This window comes from Mustela nigripes, chromosome 2 (assembly GCF_022355385.1).
Source record: "Mustela nigripes isolate SB6536 chromosome 2, MUSNIG.SB6536, whole genome shotgun sequence".
Taxonomy (NCBI): Eukaryota; Metazoa; Chordata; class Mammalia; order Carnivora; family Mustelidae; genus Mustela; species Mustela nigripes.
In genome coordinates this window covers 72397458-72423212 of record NC_081558.1, presented here as the reverse complement: position 1 = coordinate 72423212, position 25755 = coordinate 72397458, and the positions used below count along the sequence as shown (strand labels likewise).

The 25755-nt window shown below is 37.8% G+C and overlaps 1 protein-coding gene across 1 annotated transcript in view; it reads left to right on the top strand.

Moving 5' to 3' along the window:
* Positions 1-1454: 1454 nt before the first annotated feature.
* Positions 1455-25755, top strand: part of STT3B (STT3 oligosaccharyltransferase complex catalytic subunit B) — a 96758-nt gene continuing 72457 nt past the window's right edge. The window contains exon 1 of the mRNA XM_059390785.1: positions 1455-2668. Within this exon, the coding sequence (XP_059246768.1) occupies positions 2355-2668 (314 nt within the window). The 5' untranslated portion in view covers positions 1455-2354. The remainder of the gene's footprint in view (positions 2669-25755) is intronic.

Below are 25755 nucleotides of genomic sequence, written 5' to 3'. Positions count from 1 at the left end.
TCTCAGGTGGTATTAACAACTGACTTTCTAAGTAGAAGGGGCAACACATGCAGGTGATTCAGCCAATGCTACACAGCTTAGTAAGCAACAATGAGCAACTAGAACTGAGTTTTGTCACTTTTCAGACAAGGACTTTGGCAATTAAAACACCAAAAAGGAAGCAAGGTAATGTATAACTTAATAGAAAGCATCTATACGAAAGATAGTAAAACAAATATCCAAATGAATTAAAATAAAAATACAAATTTTATTTTAGGTTGATAGAACTTTGGTTCATGGAACATGGGCCCAATACTCTAAATGCTGGCATTTTAGTGTGTACAGTTTGGCTCTGAGAAGAGCATGTCACCTTTCTCCTACAGCAGGGCTGTTAATATTCTATTATCATAGAATTTCACTAAAATTCAGATGTCCAATAAGCGTCAGCTTTAAATTGTTGGTGGGAAAGTCTACTTCTGGAAACCTTTCATCTTTTCCTTAATGAGACTATTTAGTTATTTTTGTAAGGAGACCAGAGAAAAGTTACTCAGGTTTTAACCTGAGTAGCTGTATCCATTAGTTTCAAAGACCAGTCTCAGACTAAATATACTCATTCCTTTATCTAACATTCTGAAGAGACCTACTGTTTAAACACAATTTCTAAATGCTTAAATTTGCTAGATGTGTTAAATTTCTTAATGGCTTAATAATTGAGTTTTTTCATAATAATATGCGAACAAAGGCTTTAACGTTCACGTTATTCACCTAAAGTTCACGTTATGGACAATTACATGAAAAATAAATCGAATATGTATAGAATCAAAGGTTTATGTCCTTCACAGGGCATATATTAGAGTAACTCTAGTCTCCCTGCTACTCCATTTATGTTTAAACTCATTCTGAATTTGGTCTCCCTGCTGGCACTTTCGGCGGGGGCCGGGGGGAGCAAGTAGAAAGTGGAGGAAGATAGAAAAATACAACCTAGACGGGCAGAATTTTGCGGACAGGGATCTTCAGTCCGTTATTATTTACAAAAGAGACTTCAGTAACAGCTGACATAAAGTTTCACTCGTTAGGTGGACAGTATGCAGCCCACTTAACAACGAAGCCATGCATCGGCTCGTATTTCCAGTGAACAAACGATTTCTAATTTCCAATTAAAAGAGACCAGAAGTGAAAAAAAGCCAGAAAGTCGCACTTTGCCTGCCCCCTAGGTAGGTCTCTTTGGAGCTAGGAGCCTGTTTTCTGCTCCGAAGAGTTTTCAGCGCCGGCAAAGTTGTCTTAACTCACAACATGGGAAGCAGGACAACCGGCGCAGCCCGCAGGGTGGACCTAGAGGCCGCCACCGACACTAAACAAGCTGCGCAGGCTGTGCCGGGCGCCCTGGCCGGCAAAACCCCGCCAGCCAGCTCCAAGCGTACAAGACTGGAGTAACGCGCCTGCGCGCTCGGTCACGTGACGGGGCGCTCCGCGCAGAGCGGGTTAAAAGTCACGACCGCCGCGAGCCCGCAAGCGCCCGGTCGGTCGGTGCGGCGCTGTTCGCGTTCTTTAAGACGATTCTGACGGAGGCTGCTCCGCCGTTCTCGATCATCTCCCGACCCCTCGTCCCGGCCCAGCTTCATGCAACGAGCAGAGTCGCCTAGCACCCTTCCATGCCGACAACACAGGCGCGCGAAACCGCGTCTTTCAACTGACAATGAAGCCGTAGCCGCGCAGCACGGCCGCCCCGGGCTAACCGGCGCGAGGCAGGAGGGGGAAGGAGTCGGGGAGAGCGGTTGGGCTAAGCCCCGCCCTAGCTCGCGCCCCCATTGGTGGGCACCGCGGTTCTGGGCCCGCCCCCTAACGGACCTGTCGCATTGTGACAGGTGGAAGGGCCAGTTCCTGTCGGGTCGGGGGCGGAGTCAGAGGTAGCCTGAGCTCCGCCCGGACTCCAGGGGGCTCCTCCTCCTGCTCTTCACCGCGGGGCGGGCGGCCGGTGTGAGGGGGGAATGTCATTGCTGTTCGGAGCTGTGGTGCCGCCTCCGTCTGCTGCTTCTTCTCTGGCGCCCTCGTCCCGTCGGCTTTCGCCGCTGCCGCAGCTGCACGGAGGATACGGATGGCTAGTGGGGCGCAAGGGCCATCCGAGTTGATAGCGCGGCGGTCGCGGCCGCTGCTGAGGCAGAGATTCCCCGCCGCCGCCTCCACCCCCTGTCCCCCGGCCTCGCGGCGCTGAGGGCGGGAGCGCGCGGCGCTCTTCCCTCCTCCTTTTTCTTCCTCCTCCTCCTCCTCCGGGTCCCCGCCCAGCACCCCTCGCACCAGGCGGCGGCGGCGGCGGCGGCGGCGGCGGCGGCGGTGGTGGTGGTGGTGAGGAGCGAGACCCGCCGCCGGGGCACAACATGGCGGAGCCCTCGGCCCCGGAGAGCAAGCACAAGTCGTCCCTCAACTCGTCCCCGTGGAGCGGCCTCATGGCCCTGGGGAACAGCCGGCACGGTCACCACGGGCCCGGGGCCCAGTGCGCGCACAAGGCGGCGGGCGGCGTGGCGCCGCCGAAGCCGGCCCCCGCGGGGCTATCCGGGGGACTGTCGCAGCCGGCCGGCTGGCAGTCGCTGCTCTCCTTCACCATCCTCTTCCTGGCCTGGCTTGCCGGCTTCAGCTCGCGCCTCTTCGCGGTCATTCGCTTCGAAAGCATCATTCACGAGTTCGACCCGTGGTAAGTGCCCTGCCGCCCCTCCCCCGCCCGCGGCCCGCGGAGAACCGGGACCCGCGCCTCTGCCGCCGGGGCTCGTCCCGGACTTGGCCCCGCGCCGCCGCCGAGTCCCGCTCGCACCCCCGCCGAGGCGAGCGCGGGTCTGGGAGCTCCGGGCGCGCCCCCTGCCCGTGGGTGAAGTTTCCCCCTGGCAGCTCGAGGTGGGGTCCCCAAGCGGGACTTTGGCCCCCTTCCGGATAAGTGTGACGCCTCCCGGGAGGGTGAACGAAGCCCCTCGCAGCCCTCTTGGTTAGCCCAGTCCGGAGTGGCCACGCCGGGAGCCGGCAGGGCGCTCCTCGGCCGACTCGTGGCGGACTCCCCGCCTCCCCGCCCGTGGCTTTAGCGTTCTCTCATTTTTGCGGGCGCGTTTTTGCTGGTTGGGTTGGGATCGCCCAGGGGTTGCCCTGTTGCGGTTGGACGTGAGGCCAGATGTGCAGGAGCCCTGTCCACTCAGCCTCGCAGTTTTACGATTTTCGTGTTTCTCCTTTTTGCTCTCCTTATGCAAAAAGGGGGAAAGAGCGTGAGGTGTTGCAGGAAAGGAAATAATATCCCTGAAAGTGATCTGAAAGCTGGGGACTCTTATTTACTTAACACCTAGATATTTTCAGGAGTGGCTTTTTTCAAGGCCCCTGAGTGCACTCAGCACCTCACTGTTCCACAATTATCTTGGGTTGCTTTTTAGAGCAAGAACATTACTCTGTTAGTCCAACTGTCACCCTCAGTATGTTGTGCACAATATCCGAAAGCATGGCATTAGTTCCTTTATTGGTCTCTGCAGGAACGTTTGTGGGTAAGAGAACAAACTATCACAGTGATGGGGAGCCTTAGGTTATAGTCCAGAAGTTACACATGGTATTCGGGACTGACCTGAATGTTTTAGGAAATTACCCTACTAAGAACACTAGCTAATTTAGGCATTACGCTGGTTTGTGAATTATTGCTTTAATTTTTTCCCCAGCTTTCCCAGCCTTTTGGTTTTGTTTTTTACCTTATACCTGAGCCTATGCCTTTTAAACTAACTTAATTCATGTTGAACGACTTGTCAGCCTTGAGTTAATCTTACAGTCATAATAATTAGATCTAACTAAACTTTAAGATATTTATCATTTGAGTACAGAAAGAATCTTCTTGAATGCTTGTTACTGTATGGATTATAAATATTTGGGGAAGTGAATTACCTATGTATTAAAATACTGGATTGAAGTTCTGTTAAGATAGAAAAATTGGTAGTGCAGTATCTATTGAACATGACAGGGGCCTGCTCACCGAGAATTCATTTTAGGTAAACAGTTAATTACTGGGACATTCTTCGTGAAATGAAGAGGTTTTAATTTTTTTCTAACATTTAAAAAAAATAACTTTTATGTTATTTGGAATTACAGGAGAACGTACTGTGAAGCCTTGGGAACTAGGTAGAATGTTCTTAGTCTTAGGTTTGAAACACTTAAGGAAATTAGATAAAAATGAAATTGGAACCGGAAAATGAAAACTGCAAATATTTTACGGAACAACATCGTAAAAAGAGAAAGTTGTTTTTTTAGATTACAATAGTAGAAATGCATGGTGACTGAACATCACAGGTAGCAAAGGTTGTGAATAGTATTTCTAAGGGAGTATCATTTTTACAAAGGCTGAATATTGTTTAATAGTAACTTTGAGGCTGCAGTTAAGGATTTCAGAAAAATTCACAACTGAATGAGGAGACAATGTTATTATTTTTCCTTATTTTTAGGGAAGGTTAGAAATCTGCGTCGTCAGCCCAGAATTACTATTGAAATTGAGTATTGTAATCATGAAGTTTTATCAAGTTACTTTACAGATAATACTCTTTTTTAAAGTATGACAGAATTAGAAGTTGATCTTTTTTTAGGTTTCAGGAATATGCTTGGAGAGCATAACCGTTTTTTATCTACATGTTTCACTTCTATTTTTTTTTAATGCATAGAAACACATTTTAGAAACACTGTCCTTTAGCTAAATGTATGAAATTTGAACTAAGTTTAATTTGTATATGCTAATCTAAAGGTATATATATCTCTACATTCTTAAAATCTACTTTAGGTGCTTACTAATAGTTTTAATATTTACATTTTATTTTATATATTGTGTATATCCTATAATGTAATATATTTTATTATATTCCTAATTAAATGCTTCTGTTCATAATATTAGGTAACTGTCATTAGTATTAAACAATCCTTTTATAGTAAAGGAATTGTCCCTATCCCTTACTGTGAACAGAGATTTGCCAAATATAAATTTGATGTTTTAAGTATAATTTGGGTTGACTTAATGAGAAAACTAGATTTTTTAACAAACCAACAAAAAAACCCTTGTTTGCTCACTTTGGGTTTTCTTTTCATACCTTTTGAAGACCTCAGGTAGTTAGGTATCTCATTCTTGTAATCCATTCTTGTTGAAAATTTTTGAAAAGGGTTAGATTGCCTATCGTTATTACTCTGGATTTTTAAAGTAGTTTTCCTTCCAAGCTCATAAGAACACCAATGTTTTGATCTTTTAATCTAATACTCTAGTGTTATACTAGTTTGGGAGTCTCCCAGATTACTGTTTTATAATGCAGCAATGACATGAATCTTTAATAATAATTAAATGTTTCAGATTTTGTATCAACAAACCGATTTATTCTGGCCTTCTCTGTTACCTATTTTCATGTCTTTGTTGAAGTCTTTTTAGTGAAAAGTTTACTTTTTCTTTTTGATTGTGAGTTATTTCTATGATTTACAGTGGTTCTTAAATTGCGTAAGACTCTAGTTGCCAGAGGTGACTCATTGTCACAAAGTTATACTTGTTTTTTAAATTTGTCACTCAATTTATTTTTTAAATCTTGTAGCTGTTATAAGGGGTGGTATATAATGTTGGATATTATATATTTATTGAATTTTAAAGTACACTATACGTTTTTAGAACTTAGCAACATTTGTGGTATGATCTCCTCACCACTTCACTTTAGTAATTTCCTCCCTTATCAGTTGAGTTGATCAGATATGAGGAAGCAGTTCTAGAATATATTGTCTGTACTTGCCAAACATTTGGTTGAGCAACTATTTTAACAGCACCTAATTTTATCTTCTTTTTATCTGGAGCAAAATGTAGTTTCTACTTATTTTTGTTATTATTAATACTTTTATATTAACCAAGTACCTTTTCCACCACTGTTATCTTGTTGACTTACAGTGGGTTTTCCCATGGAGGTGATGTAAAAGCTCCCTTTGTAAGGAGAGCTGCCCTTTTCCCTGCCTACACAGGTTGCAGTGGGTTCTCCCTAGAGCTCTAAAGAGAGAATTAGAATTCTCTGAGCCAGAGTTTTAACTGCAGTTAGCTGTAAAAGGGCAACAGATGTCTTTTTGCAGGGCAGAAAGCTGCAGTTTAGAATTGAAACTTGGAAGTTCAATTTTTCAAAGAAACTATGGGATAAATTGGTATAAATAGATTAATTAGTGCAAACATGTTTTTAAAGGATTGATAAACCCTTCAAAGGATTTATAAACCTTTGGAACATAAGCTGTTTGTAACTGGGAACTAGTTCTGTACTTTGAGGTCTCCACGTTTTTCTTCACTTTGCAGATGACAAAAAGAGGCTATTGACCTCAGTTCTGAAGAAGACAAAATGGATAACAAAACCAGTTTTAGAAAAAAAAAATCCCAAATCTTAAAAAGTTACTTTGACTGTAGAACCATTAGCAACAGCAGTCCAGCTGCACTTCAGAACAGGTATACTGTCACTGGATTCTTTGTAATTTACAGTTTTTCTAGCCTTGAGCTTAAAATCATTCTAAGTTACAACAACACTTAGGAGGTGCAGGGAGTGTCTTGGCCTGCTGCATTGGATAATTGAATCAGATCTGCTCCTATCTGGTTTAAGTGTGATGGTTCTTGTAGGTAGTAAACAGGTTTTATGAGGCATATAGTATATAGGTCCTGGGGTAGTTAGGATCTGTTAGTAAAGACTTTGGAACTTTTTCTTTTTGTTCTGGATTTTCATATTTTGAGGTCTAACTTGAGTAAGACTGCAGATCTTTTACTGCCATGAATAGTTTGCAAAAATTCAACACTGATTGTAGAGGAAGCATTAGAAGCTCATGGGCTCTGACCCAGTTGTTAAAGAATATGGGGAAATTTATTGGCCTGTCTGTACTTAATCTACTTCTGATTTTTTTGCTCTCTGTAAGTGATGAGTACTTTGAGATATGAGAAAATGTTAAAAAGTTCTCTTCATTGTAATTTTTTAGTATTCATTAGTGCATACATGCTCTCAGAAAAAATGGAAAGATTAATATTCTTGAGTGACTGAATCATATGTTACTTGCTTACTTTAAAAACTTAAATGCTCTTAGAGCCCATACTCAGTTAACCCAAATTATAAAAGCATCCCACAATTCAACATGTGTATGTTACGTTAAATTGTAATTATAAGAATTTTCAAATATACTGAAAAGTTGGAAGAATTTTATAGCAAACTCTCCTCTTCAACACCTACATTCTATAGTTTTAGTTTATTTGCTTTATCATATCTTTCTATTACTGCTTTTGAATCCTGCTTTTAGACATTGATAGTACCTCAAGAGTGTTATCTTTGTTCTCCAACTCCATAATTAAAAGGATCTCTAATTTCTGGACATTTGTTTTCTATAATACTTGAACTTAATGAGTATAAATACTGTTTCTGTATTACCCTCAATTGGACTGCAGGTTAGAATCAGGATTTAATCTTTCTTGGTTTTGGTTAATAACTTATCTGAGTACATCATAAGTCAATGCATGTCTGTTAAATGACTTGGCTTTGCCAAATCTGATGTCTCAGATGGAACTGTGAAGTTGTTAGAAGGATATTGATGTTGGTTTTACCAGACTCAATTTATGTGGAACACCTAAATTCTTTTTGGATTATTAGAAGCCTCTCATTGGTCAGCCTGTTGCTTACTCTGAGTCATATTTATGCTGTTTTATTGCCGTGTTTTGTCCAGATATTAGCTTAATTTATGTATAATTGCAAAAGTTACTTATTTCAGTCCCTACAATTAATAGGAGAAAATGGAAACATTTTCAAATAATACAGGATCCCCGAAAACAATGTATGGGCCAAATTAATACTGTTGAAAGGGGAAAAAATGTGAATGGTTAACTTGCTACCCCATCTTAACTTCTTTACTTCCTTTACCTGATTCTGGTGGATATTTTTTGTTTTTAAATCACTTACTTTTTTCTGAATAAGTTTCTGTGTCCTCACCTGACCTAATTCTGACACAAATAATTTCCAAGGATTTAAAAATTGATAGAAACTGTCAATACCATAGGATTAAAAAAAAAAAAGTGTTAGGTGGAGGTAAGGGTTGGAAGAGATAGGAGCAACTGCAGAGGCTGACCTATTTTAAGTAAAAGTAGGTAAACTGGCATTTGTTGCCTTGGAATTTTATTTCTTTGTAAAAACACCTTCAGAGTTTCAAATGAAAGGCATCCAAACATACTTTGGAATATAATCTGCACATAGGTTGGTGAATGCCTTTATGTTGGTCAAGTTTATACTATTTTAAGAAATACACATTTCTAAAGAATTGTGACTGCTACACTAATAAAATTGATCATATCATTAGTGACCATTTTTTTCTTCCTGTGGAACTTAGTGTTGCAGGATAATTTTAATATATGTTCCAAATGATAGTAGATGCTTAGTTTTTACAGTGTCTTACAACTTGATTTTAGATCTTAGAATTGAGATAAGGTAACATCTCTTCTGCAGATTAAAAAAATACTTCAATTTAGTATTTCCTTAAGAATTAAATAATACAGTTGTGCTTGTCTCCAAAATCTATGTCCTATTTACTGCATCCTCTGCCTTCAAGGCAGGCTTAAATGAAAGTGTCCTCCATTTAATTTATGTTTTTTAATCAGCTGCCCTGATTTAAGTCTTAACATATTGGCTTATCAGAATGCCTGGGCACAATCCATGCCCAGCTAAGTAAGCTCACTAGTTGGATAATGGCTAATTACTTGTTTTGATGTAGGGAAGAGAGAAGAGTTGATGATGATTTAAAGATTTTATTTATTTATTTGAGAGAGAGAGAGCGAGCAAGCAGGAACTGGAGGGGTGGGGCAAAGGGAGAAGCAGGCTTTCCCTGAGCAGGGAGCCAGACCTGGGGCTTGATCCCAGGAAGCTGGGATCATGACCTGAGCAACCCAGGTGCCCCCTGCCTTCAGGTTTTTAAACCTGAATGACTAGGGAGTTTTCAGGGATGGGGTTTTTAAGGGGAATAGCTGAGTGAGAAGAAAAGATGAATGAATCCAAATGAATGTTGTTTTATTTAGATTCATTTTGTCTGTAAAAAATTCATTATAATAAGGTTGGAAATAATAAGCCATTCCAGTTAAGGGAATTTTACAGGGTGGGAGTTTAGTAGATCCAGAATTCAATAATCTACAGGGCTTCCAGAGTATATGTTGGCTTGGCTTGTTATTAGGGCAAAGAATCTGACCAGTAAAGGGGGTGAAGTACTTTTTCTAAGGTTGTAGTTTGGCTAGATTCTCTTCTATTTCCTTTGCACCTTTGTTTGCATTACAGGCCGTTTTGTGAGAAGTTTGAAAATTGTTACTTGAGAAGATGAAGGGAAGTTTGTTTCTACCGTTCACTTTAAATTGACAGTATTGGAAATTGAAGTTTAGCTATGAAATGGTTTTTGGATTTTTTTTTTTTTTAAGATTTTATTTATTTGACACAGAGAGAGAGAGAGAGAGCACAAAATAGGCAGATAGGCAGGGGAGGGGGAAGCAGGCATCCCACTGAGCAGAGAGCCAGTCCAAGGAGGGGGGGAGGCAGCTGGATCCCAGGACCCTGAAATCAGGACCTGAGCCTAAGACAGAGGCCCAACCCACTGAGCCACCCAGGCGCCCCTATAAAATGGTTTTTATGTGAAGTTTGACTTACTTAGAATTAGTGATACAAAATTTGTGTGCTTCACTTATCTCTAATTTCATTGAGTTAATAGTTTTCATGCTTTAGGTTTTCAATTTTTTCTTACTTTTTTATTCATTCCTATTTGAAGAGAAGGGCTATTCATAAAATCTTAAAGAAAACTTATGTTTATATTAATAAAATATAAATGACTATTTTATAACTAAATTGATAATGTTTTTTTGAGGTTTTCTTTTAATTTCCTTTTTTATGCCCTACAGGTTTGTCAGCTGTTCTCCGGTAAAGACTTTTCTTCACAGTGCAGTGTTCTTTTCTTTAGTGATATCTAGCAATCTTTCCAATCTACACATAACTTCAGATAAATTGGATTTTTAAAACTTAAATTGTTGGGTCTTTCTCTCCCATAGATAGATGGATAAATAATATTGTAGCATATGCTGTTTTCTATACTATTTTTAAGTTAAAATATACTAATTCATAATTTCTAAAGTTCCTGTGTATGCACAGCTTAAATTACTCTTTGTTGCTGGCCAAATGGGTGGAGTAGAGTCTGTGAAAAGAATCACCACTGGGAAACTCACTTGAGACCACCATGTTTATTTCATCCTTATTCTTTTCTTTTTAATTAAAGTATAGATGACATTTAATAATTTCAGGTGTACAGCATAATTATTTGGTATTTGTATACATTTTGAAATGATATTAAGGTGTTAATATTTGTTAACTTATATAAAGTTTTTTTTCTTGTGATGAGAACTTTTAAGATCTATTCTCTTTGCAGATCGTGCCTATTCTTAAAATAACCATTAATTTCCTTAAAGTAGAATAAATTCTATATCCTTAAAGTAGAATAAATTCTATTAAATAAATTCTATTTAATAAATTTTATTATTAAGGTAAATTATTAAACCATCTTACTTGTATAATCCGCAAGAACAGTAATGGAGCACAGAATTATTGGAAGGCAGCACTCTTAAAGTTTTTGGAATGATATTTGAAAATGTCTTAAATGTTTATATAAGCATGAGAAAAATGTTCTGCAAAAGCTTTTGGTAAGAAAGTTTTTGGTTACAGTCTTTTAAAAAAGTTTTTCTTTTATGGTGAAATATAACACATTCTGTAAAGTATATAAACCTAATGTACAATGTAATGACTAATTATAAGATAAACACCCATGTGATCATCACCCAGATCAAGAAATAGAATGTTGCCACCACCTCAGAAGCCTTGATGTGTGCTTGCCTCCCCTGCTCACCACTTGTATAGTAATTACATAATTGCTTTTCCTCATAGGTGGTGCAATTCTGTGTGCATTCTGAAATAATATAATTTAGTTTTGCCTATTTTAAAACTTGAGATAAATGCATTTAGAGCTTTTGTGTCATTTTTTTTCCCTCTCAGCATTGTGTTTAAGATCCATCTTCATTGATCAAAGGGTTGTGGAGAATATGTGGTAATAAGGTTTAGCAATCATTTGACTAACCAGGCTTACCCCTCTGTGGAGGTTGCCTGCTCTTTCACAGCAGGAAGTACTTGTAGGAAAGGGAGAGATCCTTCTCTTCCCTTGAGATTAAAAAATTACCTCATGATGGATACTTTGAGTTAGAGTCAACCTTGTCTCCAGTTAACCTTGACAACTTTTCAAAAAGTACTGACTGGCCAAAGAGATTCAGTCTTTCAGCAGACACTAAGACTATAAGGAAGGAGGGGCCGGGGGAGACATCATTTTCATTTAGGAGACAAATGATAAATAATCAGATAACTGCAAAGGACTGGTTTTTAAACTATAGCTTTTGCCAAATATTGCTTACTTTAAAACGTATTAAAATTTATATAAGGTAGGGAGTGGTAGTTTGTGAAAGAAAGGAGGAAAGCGAATGTTGGAAAGAGATCTGAATTGAAGGAATTTAGGAGAACCCTAAGAATGGGGTGTTTAATAATGTATTGGTATCTTTACAAAGGATAGCTCTCTATTCTTCCAGTCTTCTATGGCTACTACTGTTTTTATTTCCCCTGTCTTTATTTCCTTTATTGATTTAGTAACTGTCTTGGTTTTCAGGAAGAATAGGAGAGGTTTGATAGTAGGTTCCTTTCAGAAACTGTCTTCAGGGGATAAAAAGTTTTTTTCAAAGAGTAACAGTCAGGCATTGAGTAAGGTATACAATTGTCTAATCACTGTGTTGTACACCTAAAGCAAATGCAACATTGTATGTCAACTATACTTAAGTTAAAAAAATAATAAAGCAAATGATTTTCTATGTAGGATTCCACGTGATTCTTTATGTAGGAGCTTGAAATCTGTTGGGGTGTGGAAATTTGGCATTGTATGTTAGCAAATGATTAAGGATGTTGGAAATGGGATTCTAGGCCATGACTGGATACCCCAGGAGAACTTTAAGGGAAGGAGATTTTAGTTCAGTGAGTATTTCTTCCAAGTAAGCTTTTCTTTTAATTAGAAAGCAGTTCTTAAGTGAAATAGTGAACAGGAATGTTCTCTAATGCATGTCTATTTATTGGTCAGAATGATTTTGATCAAATTTGATGGTATTTTTCTGCTGCCCATTAGTATGTAACCTATGCTACGTGAATGGATAACAGTTGATTTCTTTTGTAAACAAAGCCTTTTCATAGTGCGTTGTTGAAGAATTTAAATCTAGGACTGCCTTTCTTAAAACTCCCAATTTAGTCAGCTAGTATTTCTATAGAATTCAGACTTAAAATATAAACCAAGCATCATAAGGAAGGTATATACATACTTATTATTCCTCGTCCCCTATATCTCTTGTAATATATGCCAGAGAGAAATATAAATAACTTTGAATTAGGCTGTATTTGGATAATGTTCCAACCTAATGATTTAAGCTTCTTTAATACCTCTAGTATTGTTCTTGTTTGAATTCCACAGGGAAGTAGGGATAATTTTTTTTTTTGAAATGTGTTAACTGTTAGGAAACATGCCAGGCATACTTCTTTCAGAAATAACAATCTAATATGGTTTATCTGCCTTGTGCGAGAGGTATAGATACAGGTTTTATTGATCCCAATATAGAACAAACTTGCTTTGGTTAAATTTTGTTCAGGACTTTTCATTTAACTTAATAGGCTAGAGCTGTATTGAAGATTTTAACACCTGTAATGTAAAAACGCTCAAGGAGATTTAAGTTATTTGTTCTTTGCCTAAAGTGGTAAAATACTGTTACAGTGATATGGTTCTTATTTCCCTCCCTAATGAATAATAATATTAATAACTTACTGTTACTGTAGAGAAGTGAGATTGTTTAGGGTTAAGAACATCATTTCTAATCATGCTAGAATATCCTACACTGTATTAGCAATGTAGTGGATTCAATATATATTAACATGGATCCTTATCCTTAATGGTAACCACATTTTATGTTTTGGTGATAATAGTAATAGCACAGGAAGTCTGTCTTGTATCTAGTTTGATAAACCTTGGATTTGACTGTGATGTCAGTAGAAACATGTGTAGTGATAGTGTGATCCTTAAGAAGCGTATGTTTGGCCTTCTTCCTCATTTCTGCCACAGAGCTCCTAAAACCTTTGTAATTTTCTGAGTAATGAGAGCAAAATTTGGCATCTTTTGTTATGTTAATGCAGTGACTTTGGAAAGCCCTGAGGTCACCTAAGGATGGGAGTTGGTTGCTGCTGGAACCTACCCTGTGATTAGAGGGTTGGAAGTTTAAGTCCTACCTTCTCACCACTGGGAAGGGCGAAAAGGCTGCAGGTTTAATCACCAGTGGCCCCAATAATTTAATTATGCCAATGTGATAGAGTCTTCATAAAAACCCCAGAGGACAGAGTTTGGGGAACTTTCATATTTGTGAATATGAGGAGTTTTGGGGAGCGTTTGGTGTACTCAGAGCATGGAAGCCTTGTGCCCCTTCCACATAGTCTTGCCCTATGAATCTCTTTATCTGGCTCTTCCTGAGTTCTGTCATTTTATAATAAATCTGTGATCTAGTAAGTTAAATATTTTCTTTCAGTTCTGTGAGCAGCTCTACCAAATTAATTGAACCCAGGGGAGAGGGTCACTAGAATTTCTGGTCTGTAGTTAGTAGGCTAGAAGCACTGATAACAACTTGGACTTGTGATTGGTTTGTGAAGTGGGAGATTGGGTTGCTGGGGAGGTCAGTCTTGTAGGACTGAACCTTTGTCAGATCTAACTCTATCTTAGTTTCAGAATTAAGGTGATCTGTAGGACAGAGGTGTCAGAGAAATGATTGTTGATATGGAAACTCACTACCCCCTTACTGGAATTGTTGGTGGATATCTTAGTATGGAACATCATAATCTTACCCTCAATAAAGGTGTCATTTTAATCTTATAGAAGGAGGAAAGAATTGATGCAGAAAGGAAGTGTGATTCTTACAGAAGAAGGAAAGAATTGATGCAGAAAGGAAGTGATGCTTAAATGGAGAAATAGTTTATGTGAGTGAGTGATTGCCATCAGCACTTGGGAAATGACTGGTTAGCTGGATAGCCTATGAGAACTTTAAGGGAGGGAGGTTTTAGTTCCGCGAGTATTTCTTCTAAGTACAGATAACTGTCTCAAGTTTTAACTCAACTGTTAAGGAATATTGAATAAGAAAAGACAGACCAGTTAATGCTGTTAGCTTTTGAGCTGGTAAATAAAAAGGGACATGTCAGCAATAAAAGTAGGGTTTACAAGGTGGCATTTTGTTTGAATTTGAGAAATACATCTTGATGTGGAGAAATAGTAAGAGTAGATATGAGCATTGGGTATGTAGGCATTTAGTTCATGCACATGATGAGTTTGGGTGGGTTGGATTAATGATCCATTTGGTTTCTTGGCTGTTGATTTAACTGTGATTATAGCATCCCTCACCCAAAAGTAGAGCGTTCCAATGAAAACTTTTGTAAGCCAAAATGCATAAAATAAAGAACCATTAATTTATGTGGAAAAAATTGTTTTTGGTGTTCCCAGACCCCAAAAATAACCCTACACTTTTCTGATGCACAAGAGGCTTAGGCCTAAGGGACACACAAAATAAAGAGCTAAGGAACGCTTACAGATGCAGTTCAAAGCTGTGGTGGCTTGATGCTGAGTGTTATTCTCAAGGGATGGAGCTTGATGGTGCCTTTCTCTCGGCTCAGGGTGCAGGCTTCCTCCTTAATGTCATGCTGCAAAACAAATAGTGAATGCTGTTTTTCCTTTTGCCATTTCCCGTAAAAATGAAAATCCTCTTTAATTCTTTCGATTATTGAGAATAGGTAACGTAGGTTGGTGGTGAAGTTAAAGGCGAAGTGGCAGAAGGGGAACTTTCAAAAAGCAGGTAACCTACATTGGTAATTAATTTGGAAATTAAGTGACACCTTAGGAAGCCATCACCGCTCTGACTGATTTCACTTAAACCTTCCTAGATAAGGTAGAAAAGGTTAGAGGATAATAAATAAAAATACTCATTGGGGTTTAAATCGCCTGTCTCCAGTAATATATCTCTGCAGTAAAAATAGCTTTGTCTTTGTCTAATTACTGGGAAGATCTTTGAATATTGTGGATTCTGAGAGTTGAATAATCCAAAATATCAAGTCATTACCTTTTAGTTGTTTTTGTTATTATTATTTAAGTAATCTCTATAGCCCATGTGGGGCTCAAACTCACCACCCTGAGATCAAGAATCCTATGCTCCTCAGACTGACCCAGCCTAGGAGCCCCAAGGCCTTGCCTTTTTTTTTTTTTTAAACTATGGATTGAACTCTAACAAAACGACTGGTCACCTTTTTATACTCTTGCTATTATTACATGGAATAGTATAAACATTCCTGTGAGTTCTAATACTGATAGGTTGTAATGGCTTCACCAGATGTTTTTGTGTACTTTTTTAAGAAAAACCTTTATCCATCAGTGTGTGTGTCTTTAAATCTGTTATAGTGAACAAGGTTTGTTGACTATATTGACAATTAAAATATTGCTTGTGTTTGGGGTGCCTGGGTGGCTCAGTGGGTTAAAGCCTCTGCCTTTGGCTCAGGTCTTGATCCCAGGTGGGATCAAGCCCGCATCAGGCTCTCTGCTCAGCAGGGAGCTTGCTTGCTCCTCTCTCTCTACCTGCTTCTCTTACTACTTGTGATCTCTGACTGTCAAATAAATAAATAAAATCTTTAAAAAAAATTGCTTGTATTCTTAATTTTTGAAAATTTAGTAAGTTTTATGGAAGGTTAATCCTAAAATCATTTTTACTCCACACCATAGCTAAAGAAAACTGTATTTTAATAGGCTAAGCAGCTTTCTGGAATTAGAAGGGATAGGAAAATGAAACAATATTTGGTAGATTTAATAAACCTGATCTTTAATCTATAAAGGTCAGTTATTCACTGAAAGTAGAAAAATGAGCTTGAGAAGCAACTAAATTTTTTTTTTAAGATACATTTATTCATTTGAGGGGGAGATCATATGCAGGGGGAGGGGCAGAGAGAGAGGCTCCCCAAATGGACTCCCCACCCAGTGTGGAGCCGAAAAAGGGCTGCAAACCACAGAGGGCTCCAGCCCACAGTCCATGAGATCACCACCCCACCTGAAACCAAGAGTTCAACAATTAAGGGACTGAGTCACCCAGGTGCCCCGCAACTAAGATCTTTTTAAATTTTTTTTTGAAGGTTGTTAAAATGAGTGGGTCACTTCTTTAGAAAGGGAGATCATTTCTCTTGTTTAGTATACTTTATTTTGGCTATTTAGTTTACCATATTTAAATAAAGTGTAATATAAACAGCATGTAAAACAAAAGGTTTTCCTTTTGAAGTAAAAATAATTCTAGACTTTTAAAAAGTTTATAATAAGTACTTGTTATAATTGTCGGATATGAATTACAGCATAATATAAAGCTATAAACTTTTTATATAAATCAAACTATATTGAAAATGCAAATTATATATGAAGTAATGTATATGTCATATTTGTAATTATGAACATAATGATAAACACCCATGTGAAACCCCTTCCCAACTATAGAACTAGGGCGTTACCAATTTCACATCCATCCATATTTCTTCTCTAGCCTGTCCTCCTTATTTTCCTCTTAGCACTAAGAAACCATGATCTGAGTGTTGTTTAACATCTCCTATGTCATTATTAAAGAACATATATTTAGATATCTTTGTGTCTTTAGACAATATATTGCTAAATTTTGCTTTGTTTGGAGCTTTAAAAATAGTATTCTGTATAAAATTTTCTTTGGTTTGTATTTATACATTTCCTAGTTGGTGAATATTTAGGTTTCCAACTTTTTGGTTTTATGAATAATGCTGCTATGAACACTAAAAACTATTTTCGGATGCATGCATATGTGTGGATGGTTGCTGGAGTGTATACCTCAGAATTTTGTGGTAATTTTTATTTCAATTCATAAAAATATAATATACCACCTCAAAACTTGGTGACAAAAAGCATTTCATTGTTTAACAATTCTGTGGGTGGAATGGGAGTTTTTTCTTCCTCGTGATTTCAAGCTGTGATGCTGGGATGATTACAGTCATCTGGAGGCTCAAAGGGCTACAGTAAGCTGGGGCTAGGAGTGCTGGGATGCTATAAGGCTTAAGAGTCCTCTGGTCTTGATTGGGAGCTCAGCTGCAGCTTTTAGCTCCTTCATGTGGCTGCTTAGGCTGCCTCACAGCATGGCAGCTGAATTCTAAGAGCATTCCAAGAGCAAGAAAGCTGCTTTTCCAGTTAAGGGGTAGGCATGGAATGATCAGTGTGACTTCCAGTATATTTTATTGTTCAAAGTAGACACAGGTCTATCAGAGAGTCTGGTAGGGACAGAATTACTTTGGATAATCTTTGGAGACTGGTTACCATATTGTGTGTATCATTTTTATTTCTTCTGTCCTTCACAGAAGACTTTGTGCTTTTATGTTTTATGTTTGTGTCTCTGGTCAGTTTTGTTTTTTTTAACTCGGTTACTTTGTATTTGGGGGGAGGGATACTAAGTCTAGGTTAAATTTGTTGCAAATTTTAATGCTTTTTGTGGCTTAATAGTCCTTAAGCACTGTAAGATATTTTATTACTGCTATTCTACAGATGAGAAAAGGAAGCACTGGTTAGTGTGTTGAGAGAATACTTTGTGAAGTCAGAAGCCTCAGGTGATATTTTTGGTTTTAAAAACAGCAGGTACAAAGGTGTACAATTATGAAATGGCATGATGCTCCATCCATCTACTTATTACCCTTCCACTTCCAAAAGACTGAGGCTTGGAAAAACTTAGAAGTATTTTTTATCCACTTATGGCCTATTATAATATTTTTGGTAAAGTGCTAAGTGACTTGGCCAGAGTGACAGAACTAGTACATTCATCTCCCAAGTTTTTTCTAGTCCTGTCTTGCCTATACCCATACTTGACAGTTTTTTTCCCACTAAATTATTCAGTTGGATCAGTCAGTCACTATCTGCCAACACATTTCAAAACTTGAGTTTTTGATAGCCAGACTAGTTCTTTTGAGGGTATGCTGGAGATCTCGGAAGACAGTGGTAAGGAATTGGCAGATATTTGAGATTTTCTTGGCTAATCCCACCTCCAAGCTTTATCGTGGAAATTAAGTTTCTTAAATGTTGTGGTCAGAATATTTTTTTCAAAATAATGGAAGCCAGAGAATCACAACCAATATTCAAATATTTGCTTTATGTACTTGAAGAAGCACACTTTCAGGCTTTGAGTGTAGTGAGTTGCTTTAAAACTGAAAATAATACGAACAGTTCTGAATTCTGTAATTCAAGGCTTTAAATAAAATGAGACAACTTTCTATTATGCCTGAACAAATACAAAATGCACAGAAATAAACTTGTAGACACTTCCCAGATTATTCTGTGTAAAAGTTCCTCATCATTACAGTTCTGTATGTTGAAGACCGACACTTCAGTACAGCTCTCTGGTGTAAAAGCAGTGCTTCAGGGAGCATGACTTAATTTCAAGTCCCTTCAGATTTCTTGGATCTAAGATTCAAAGACAGAAATAAAAGTCATAATAATACTTCTGATTTTTTGGAGGAGTTCTTTGACAAGTAAAGGAATACAGAGCATCTTTAGACTTTGTCTCGGAAACCTTTTCTACCTGAGATACCAGCTACTGTATGATCAAGCCTTTTACTCAGCCTTTCCTGCCCCAGATTCTTCCACTTTCAGTGTCATGCATTAGAATTAGTTACCTTCCTCAAGAAGTAAACTAAAGTATAATGTCCTGGCAGTAATGTTAATACGGTATTACCGTGACAAAATATAGGTGTCTAGTGCAATAATTTGGCAAAAAGCTAATGCCAGATTGCACCAGGTTGAACATAATGTAACACCATTTGTAAAAAAGAAAAGGGGAAGAGGGTAAGTCCATTTAAAATTCAGTAAATGCATTTGCAACATTTGTAATTCTCACAATAAACACATTTTAAAATAGAGTATACCCCAAACATGCTAATCTCTGAGGAGTTTAATACATGTTATTTTATACAAATTGCTGAAGCTAAAGTTACTTTAGATATGTGAAGGATACCAAAGTTTTCATATAGTTCAGTATTTTCTCTCTTTCCTTCATCCCCTTTCAAATGAGAAAACTGTTCTTTCTTAGCCCCGTCTTGAGTTATGTTTGCTGGTATTTTATGTTTGAAAAGTTAACTGATTAAAAACTTAGTAAATGGAACAACTTCTGGTTTCTCTGGAACACAGAATGAACTTATACCTAGAAGAGAACATAGAATTCATAAAAACTTTGTTAAAGTGGTTGCCATAAAAGTTCTGCAGAATACATATCCCAGGAATGCAGTTCGAAACAAATTCTGCTAATTTAAATTTGGAAAAACTGCAGATCCCATCCATTTGTTTATTATACATATTAGCATGTTAAAAGCTCAGATGTTCTTGAATACATTGTTAATTTTCTTTAATCCGGTGTTTACCATATTTAATTAGGAATTACTATAGGATTTTTTAAAAACAATTAGTGTTCCATACAATGGATACTTAATGGTTGTTAGTTGGAAATCTTATTTCTGTAGAATATGAATATATGTCCTGACTTGAATATATGTAACATACTACATGTTTATATTTGTAATGCTTATTTGGAAATTTTATTTGTATAGTATAATGGAATTATATACTATCAATAAGTAGATATATAATAAGTATAAATATGATAGGTTTATATATATGTTTGTTGGAGATCTTTTTTCTGTAATACATGAATGTGTGTCTGACCTAAATATGTATTACATACACATGTATGTGAGCTACGTGGAGAGAAAGAGAATACATGCCAGGTATGTGAAGCTCTTGACTTTTGCCCAGGTGTTTTAGATATATTGGATTTAACTAAGCAAAAAATAACATTGGATAGTTTAAATTTATCAAACCATTATCTTATTATCTTATTTCTTTTTAAAATTTATTTATTTGAGAGAGCAAATGCACTAGTGGGGAGAGGCACAGTGAGGGGAGAAAGAAAGAAAGAATCCCAAGCAGACTCTTTACTGAGTGCAGAGCCCAGCATGGGGCTTGAATCTCAGGATCCTGAGGTCATGACCTTAGCCAAAATCAAGAGTCAGATGCTTAACTGATGAGCCACTTAGGTACTATTTTATATTTAGGTACTATTTTATATGTGATTCCTAGAATTTTTTCAGATTTTTTGAATGGCATTAAAATACTTTTATCAGTCTGTTATTTTTATGTAATTTTTTGGTGCTAACTTTTCATTGTCCTTTCCTTTTTTCCAATTAGTTTATTTAGTGCCCTTTATAAACAAAGTAGACTCTCATTTTTCGAATGAATACTTAAGAAAATTGATAGCTGTCACAGTCAGTTAAGGCAGTAAGAGATAGAACTGTAACATGGATCTTGTTTTTTGTTTTTTGTTTTTAAGATTTTATTTATTTGACAGATATACAGCAAGAGAGGGAACACAAGCATGGGGAGTGAGAGAGGGTGAAGGCTTCCCATGGAGCAAGGAGCCTGATTCGGGGCTCAATCCCAGAACCCTGAGATCATGAGCTGAGCCGAAGGCAGAGGCTTAACACACTGAGCCACCCAGGCATTAATTGTTTCAATTAATGATGTGTTTGGGTGAAGTTTTGCTCTGTTCTTAGGAGTTTGGTTATCTCGAACTGCTGTACTGCATCTCATCTTAAGTGGGAAGGTACAGAGAGAAGCTCAAAAAAGTCTGCAGGACAGTATCAGCTTTGGAACAAACTTTTTTTTTTTTTTTTTTTTTAAAGATTTCATTTATTGTCAGAGAGAGAGAGACTGAGCACAGGCAGGGGATGCAGCAGGCAGAGGAAGAGGCAGGCTCCCTGCTGAGCAAGGAGCCCGATGTGGGACTGGATCCCAAGACCCTGGGATCCTGACCTGAGCCAAAAGCAGGTGCTTAATGGACTGAGCCACCCAGGCGTCCCAACCGTTGGTTTTGTTTTGTTTTTTGTTTTTACCATATATTGCTCAAATAGAAAAATAGGTAGTTTGTCCATCTGATAAATACAGCATGAACTCTGCTTAGGAGAGATCTTGAATCATTGTGACTCATCCATCAGTTTTAAGAGCAGAGAGGTTAATGTGAGTAGTCTTAAGACCCAGTTGGAGCCAGGGGCGCCTGGGCAGCTCAGTGGGTTAAAGCCTTTGCCTTGAGCTCAGGTCATGATCTCAGGGTCCTGGGATCGAGCCCCGAGACAGGCTCTTTGCTCAGCAGGGAGCCTGCTTCCTCCTCTGTCTCTGCCTGCATCTCTGCCTACTTGTGATATCTGTCAAAAAAAAAAAAAAAAAAAAAAACAACACCCAGTTGGAACTGCTTGTATATAAATGAGTAGGTGATCTGGTGTTGTGGTAGTGTTCAATCTGTGTGTTCATAGGTCTTTACAAACTTCAGAATTGACCTAGTAAAAGAGTTTAAAAAAAAAAAAAAAAGATGACTTTATTCTGTATCATTAGTAGTTCTTTTTAAGTTTTCTTGTTTTGCTCTAGTTAATTAAACACTGATGAATCTCTTCCCCTACTTGGCTTGAATATATCCTTGCATGAGTTTGCGTTAAGTAATAAAATTAGCAATGTGTTTAATGTGTTACCTAGATGGTATTTATATGTAGATGTGGTAGGACTGGGTTTAGATTGTTTGTTATAGTAGTTCTAATAAACTGGTGTTTTTTGCCTCCCAGGTATACCTGCCTGTCAGTCTGGTATGCTTTTGTTTTTGATCCTGCCACTAGATGGCAGGAATAATAAATGGTAGATTGAAATGCCAACTTGAGCTGGTGGCCTTAGCTGCCTTTTTTTTTTTTTTAAGATTTATTTATTTATTTGACAGACAGAGATCACAAGTAGGCAGAGAAGCAGGCAGAGAGAGAGGAGGACCAGGCTCTCCGCTGAGCAGAGAGCCCGAAGTGGGGCTCGATCCCAGGACCCTGAGATCAAGACCTGAGCTGAAGGCAGAGGCTTTAACCCACTGAGCCACCCAGACGCCCCGGCCTTAGCTGCTTTGTACTTTACCTTTGTTGTTCTCTATTCCCAATAGTGCTGAATTTGGGGTATATATGAAGTCTTTCAACTAGTGGGATTTAGGTAAATCTGGTACTTTGTAGCCTGAGAGTGTACCTAGTGACAGGGTAGAGGAGAAGGAACAGAAAACTTTTAATCCTAGATATAATCCTTGGTGTTCTAATACTTCGCTTTTTACTTCTATTTTTATTTTTTCTTTGTGGAATTCTGTCCTTTCCTTTATTTCTTGATTCTCTTACACTTACATATCTTACATCCATAATTGGTCATTTCTGTTGGTGAACTAGTTGCCTTCTCCCTTATTAGGTGAATGTATGTTAACTTGGCCAATTTTGTAAAATGTTAATACTACACTTTGCAAAAAGACTCAGAGTCATAATTGACTATATGAATCTTTTCACAGAATGTATTATTTTCAAAGTAGCCTGCCGATAGCCTTTGAAAAGTAGAATGATGGGCAAAGTCTAGGGTGGTGGGAACGTAGCTTCCATGATTATGTTATATAAGACTGTGTTGCTAGTTGACTTGTACCAGAGACTCCTTGCTAGCCTATGAAGTAAGCAGCCTTGTTGGAGGAGTCCATGTACAAGGAATTGCAGGAAGCCTCTTAAGAGGCTCCAACCAACAGCCAGCAAGAAACCAGGGCCCTTGGTCCCATACATAGCCTCAAGAAGATATTCTGCCAGCAACCTAAGTGAGCTTGGAAGTCAGTTCATTCCCTGAATGAGTCTCCAGATGAGAACCCAACACTGTTAAAACCTTGATACATGAAAAAAAGAAAATTTTTAAAGAAAATTAATATAGATACCTTTGATAAACCTTTCACATCCCTTAATGTTACCTATTTGCCAGGGTGTTGTAGATAACAATGGTATGAGCCCAAATAGACATCATTCTATCTGAGGGAGAGATAGACTTGAAACCTTTAAGAATAACCAATATTCTGAAGACCTGTGATGCCATAAGAGCATCTGATAAACATAATTACCTCTTTAGGACTTAACTGGTCTTTTTACAATTTACTCTTCCTAGGTGGTTTTCTCATTTTTTAGCATAATCTTGACATCACAAAACTTGATCTAGTTTTATTTCCTGTTAGTATTATGAAGATAACTTATGTGCATTTTTTCAGCCCTTGACATGCTCTTCTTTCTAAAACACTTCTTTTCTGCCTTTTTGCTCAATAATCCATCCAGATTTAAGATAGATGTCAGTTAAGTTCCATGAGGGAGCTTTGTGAGGACATGTGTGTTCTGTTTGTCCAATACTTAGCATGTTGTTCATGTAGGCCCATTAAAAAAAGAAAAAAAACAACAACAAGAAAAAACCTTGATAGGAAGTATGCATTACTGGTCGAATTATTAAGTATTAATGGTACACCTACTTTGGAGAACTGTTTAATGTTTTTAAATATATGTGTACTTTATAACCTAAGAGTAGTTATTGAATGGAATGCTCAGTATTTATTCAAAGAAAGCGGAATTGCTAAATATTTATCCAAAGAAATAAAAACATATGTTCTTAAACAAAATTTATTATATTCATGAAATGGAATACTACCCAGTAATAAAAAGAACAAACTGCTGCTACATGATGAATCTCAAAAATATGTTGAATGGAAAAAAAAAAAACACTTATTGAAAGTAGAATCTAAGATCCGTATTTATTAATTTATTTTAAGGTTCATTTTGTTTTGTTTTGTTTTTTGAGAGAGCACTTGAGCAATGCGGGGTGGGGGTAGGGAGGAGAGAATCTCAGGCAGTCTCCCCACTGAGCAAAGAGCACAGAGCTTGATGTGGGGCTGGATCTCATGACCCTGAGTTGATGACCTGAGCAGAACCAAGAGTCACTGAGCTGACTGAGCCACCCAGGCACCCCTATGCTATATTTATATGAAATCTAAGAACAAAATGAATCTATGGTGAAAGAATTCAAAGTGTTTAGGAGGGAGAAGTGACAGGAGAGGTTCACATGGGAACTTTCTGGGTGATAGTTTTGGGTGATAGTTATGATAGATGGTATATATAAAATTGTCAAAACTCACTGATTCAAACATGTGAGATCGATATATATATTTTAAGATTGTGTTTTATTTATTTGACAGAGATCACAAGTAGGCAGAGAGGAAGGAAAGCAAGCTCCCTGCTTTCCCAATGTGGGGCCCAATCCCAGGACCCTGGGATCATGACCTGAGCCGAAGGCAGAGGCTTTAACCCACTGAGCCCAAGATCAGTATATTTTAATGCTTAATATAAATTATTCTTTGGAAAAGTCTTAGATGTCATTTGGTATCTCTTCTTTCCTTTCTCTGCTTGATTGCATTTATTACCTGTCCTTCCTGTCAGATTATCAAAGATTGTCAGCTTTATGAGGTCACAGACCAAATTTGCCTTGGTCTTAGAATTGTGGACTTGTATGCATAGTGCCCAGGCTTACCGGCTCTGAGGAAAAAGTTATTTGTGAACTCTGATTTCTTCATAAGTTGGTATCTAAACTTTATGGTTGCATTTTCAAGAAAAATATTTGCAGTGTAACAGAATCTTATATTCGGCGTTCTTCTTTATGTAGCTCCTAGCTTTTTCTGCTCTAGGATGCACAAAAGACATCTGTTTAAGTGTTGGTAATCTTGCTCCAATTACAGCTTTGCCAGCCACAGTTTGAGATATCACAGTGCTGTATTTATATACCAAAATTTAAAAATCCAATCTTTTTTTATAAATGTGACATTTATTTTATTCCTCTAAAACAAATGAAAACTAAATATTAATCCTGTTTTCTCCTGAATCTCATTTTGTCATCTCAATTTTTTGAGATTGGGCAAAAAAAAGATAACCTATTATTTTCCTTCTAGTACAGAAAGCCTTAGGCACCAGAGTAATTTGAAAGAGAACTAGATAATTATATAGCACTTTGTCTAACTAGTGTTATCCTTTATGGATATTATTTTTTTATTTTTATTTTACTATTTTTTCCCTTATTAAAATAATATTATTTTTCCCTCATTAAAATAATACTGTTTTAAATGATTTAATGGCTGAAAAATAAGTATAGTCTTGATTTCCCAAAGCTACTTCAGTGGATCACCCGTGTAGTTTTTTCCAAACTATTGAACTGCTGTAACTCATAGCAGTTTTTCAGTGCTGAAAAGAAAGGCCTTTCTAATATGACTTAATGTGTTGGGGATCCTCTAAAATTAAGTTTAAATTCTGCACAAATTCTTCTGGTCAGAGAATCCGTATTTTCATCAGATTCTCAGACTCTCACCCAGAAAAATTAAAAACCTATCTCAATCTCTGAGGGTTTTGTTGTAGTTGTTGTTTGTGTTTTGTTTTTTAAGGCTTTTTTCATTGCCAGTCCATGCTTTTGCCAACTTTTCAGAAACAACCAACTCTTAAGGTCGACAACTAATTCTTTCATGTTGAGTGTTTAGCTATACTGAATACTGTGAAAATATATTTGATGTCTCTGTTGGTTCTCTTCATGTCTTCATTGTTGTTTTGACTGTTTTTATGACCTTTTTGGTTGTAGAACTAAATCATAATAACTGTCCTCTGTGCCTCTGTGTTCCAAACCATCCCAGATAGGAGTATAAGAATGATGAAGAAGAAATACTTCCTTTAG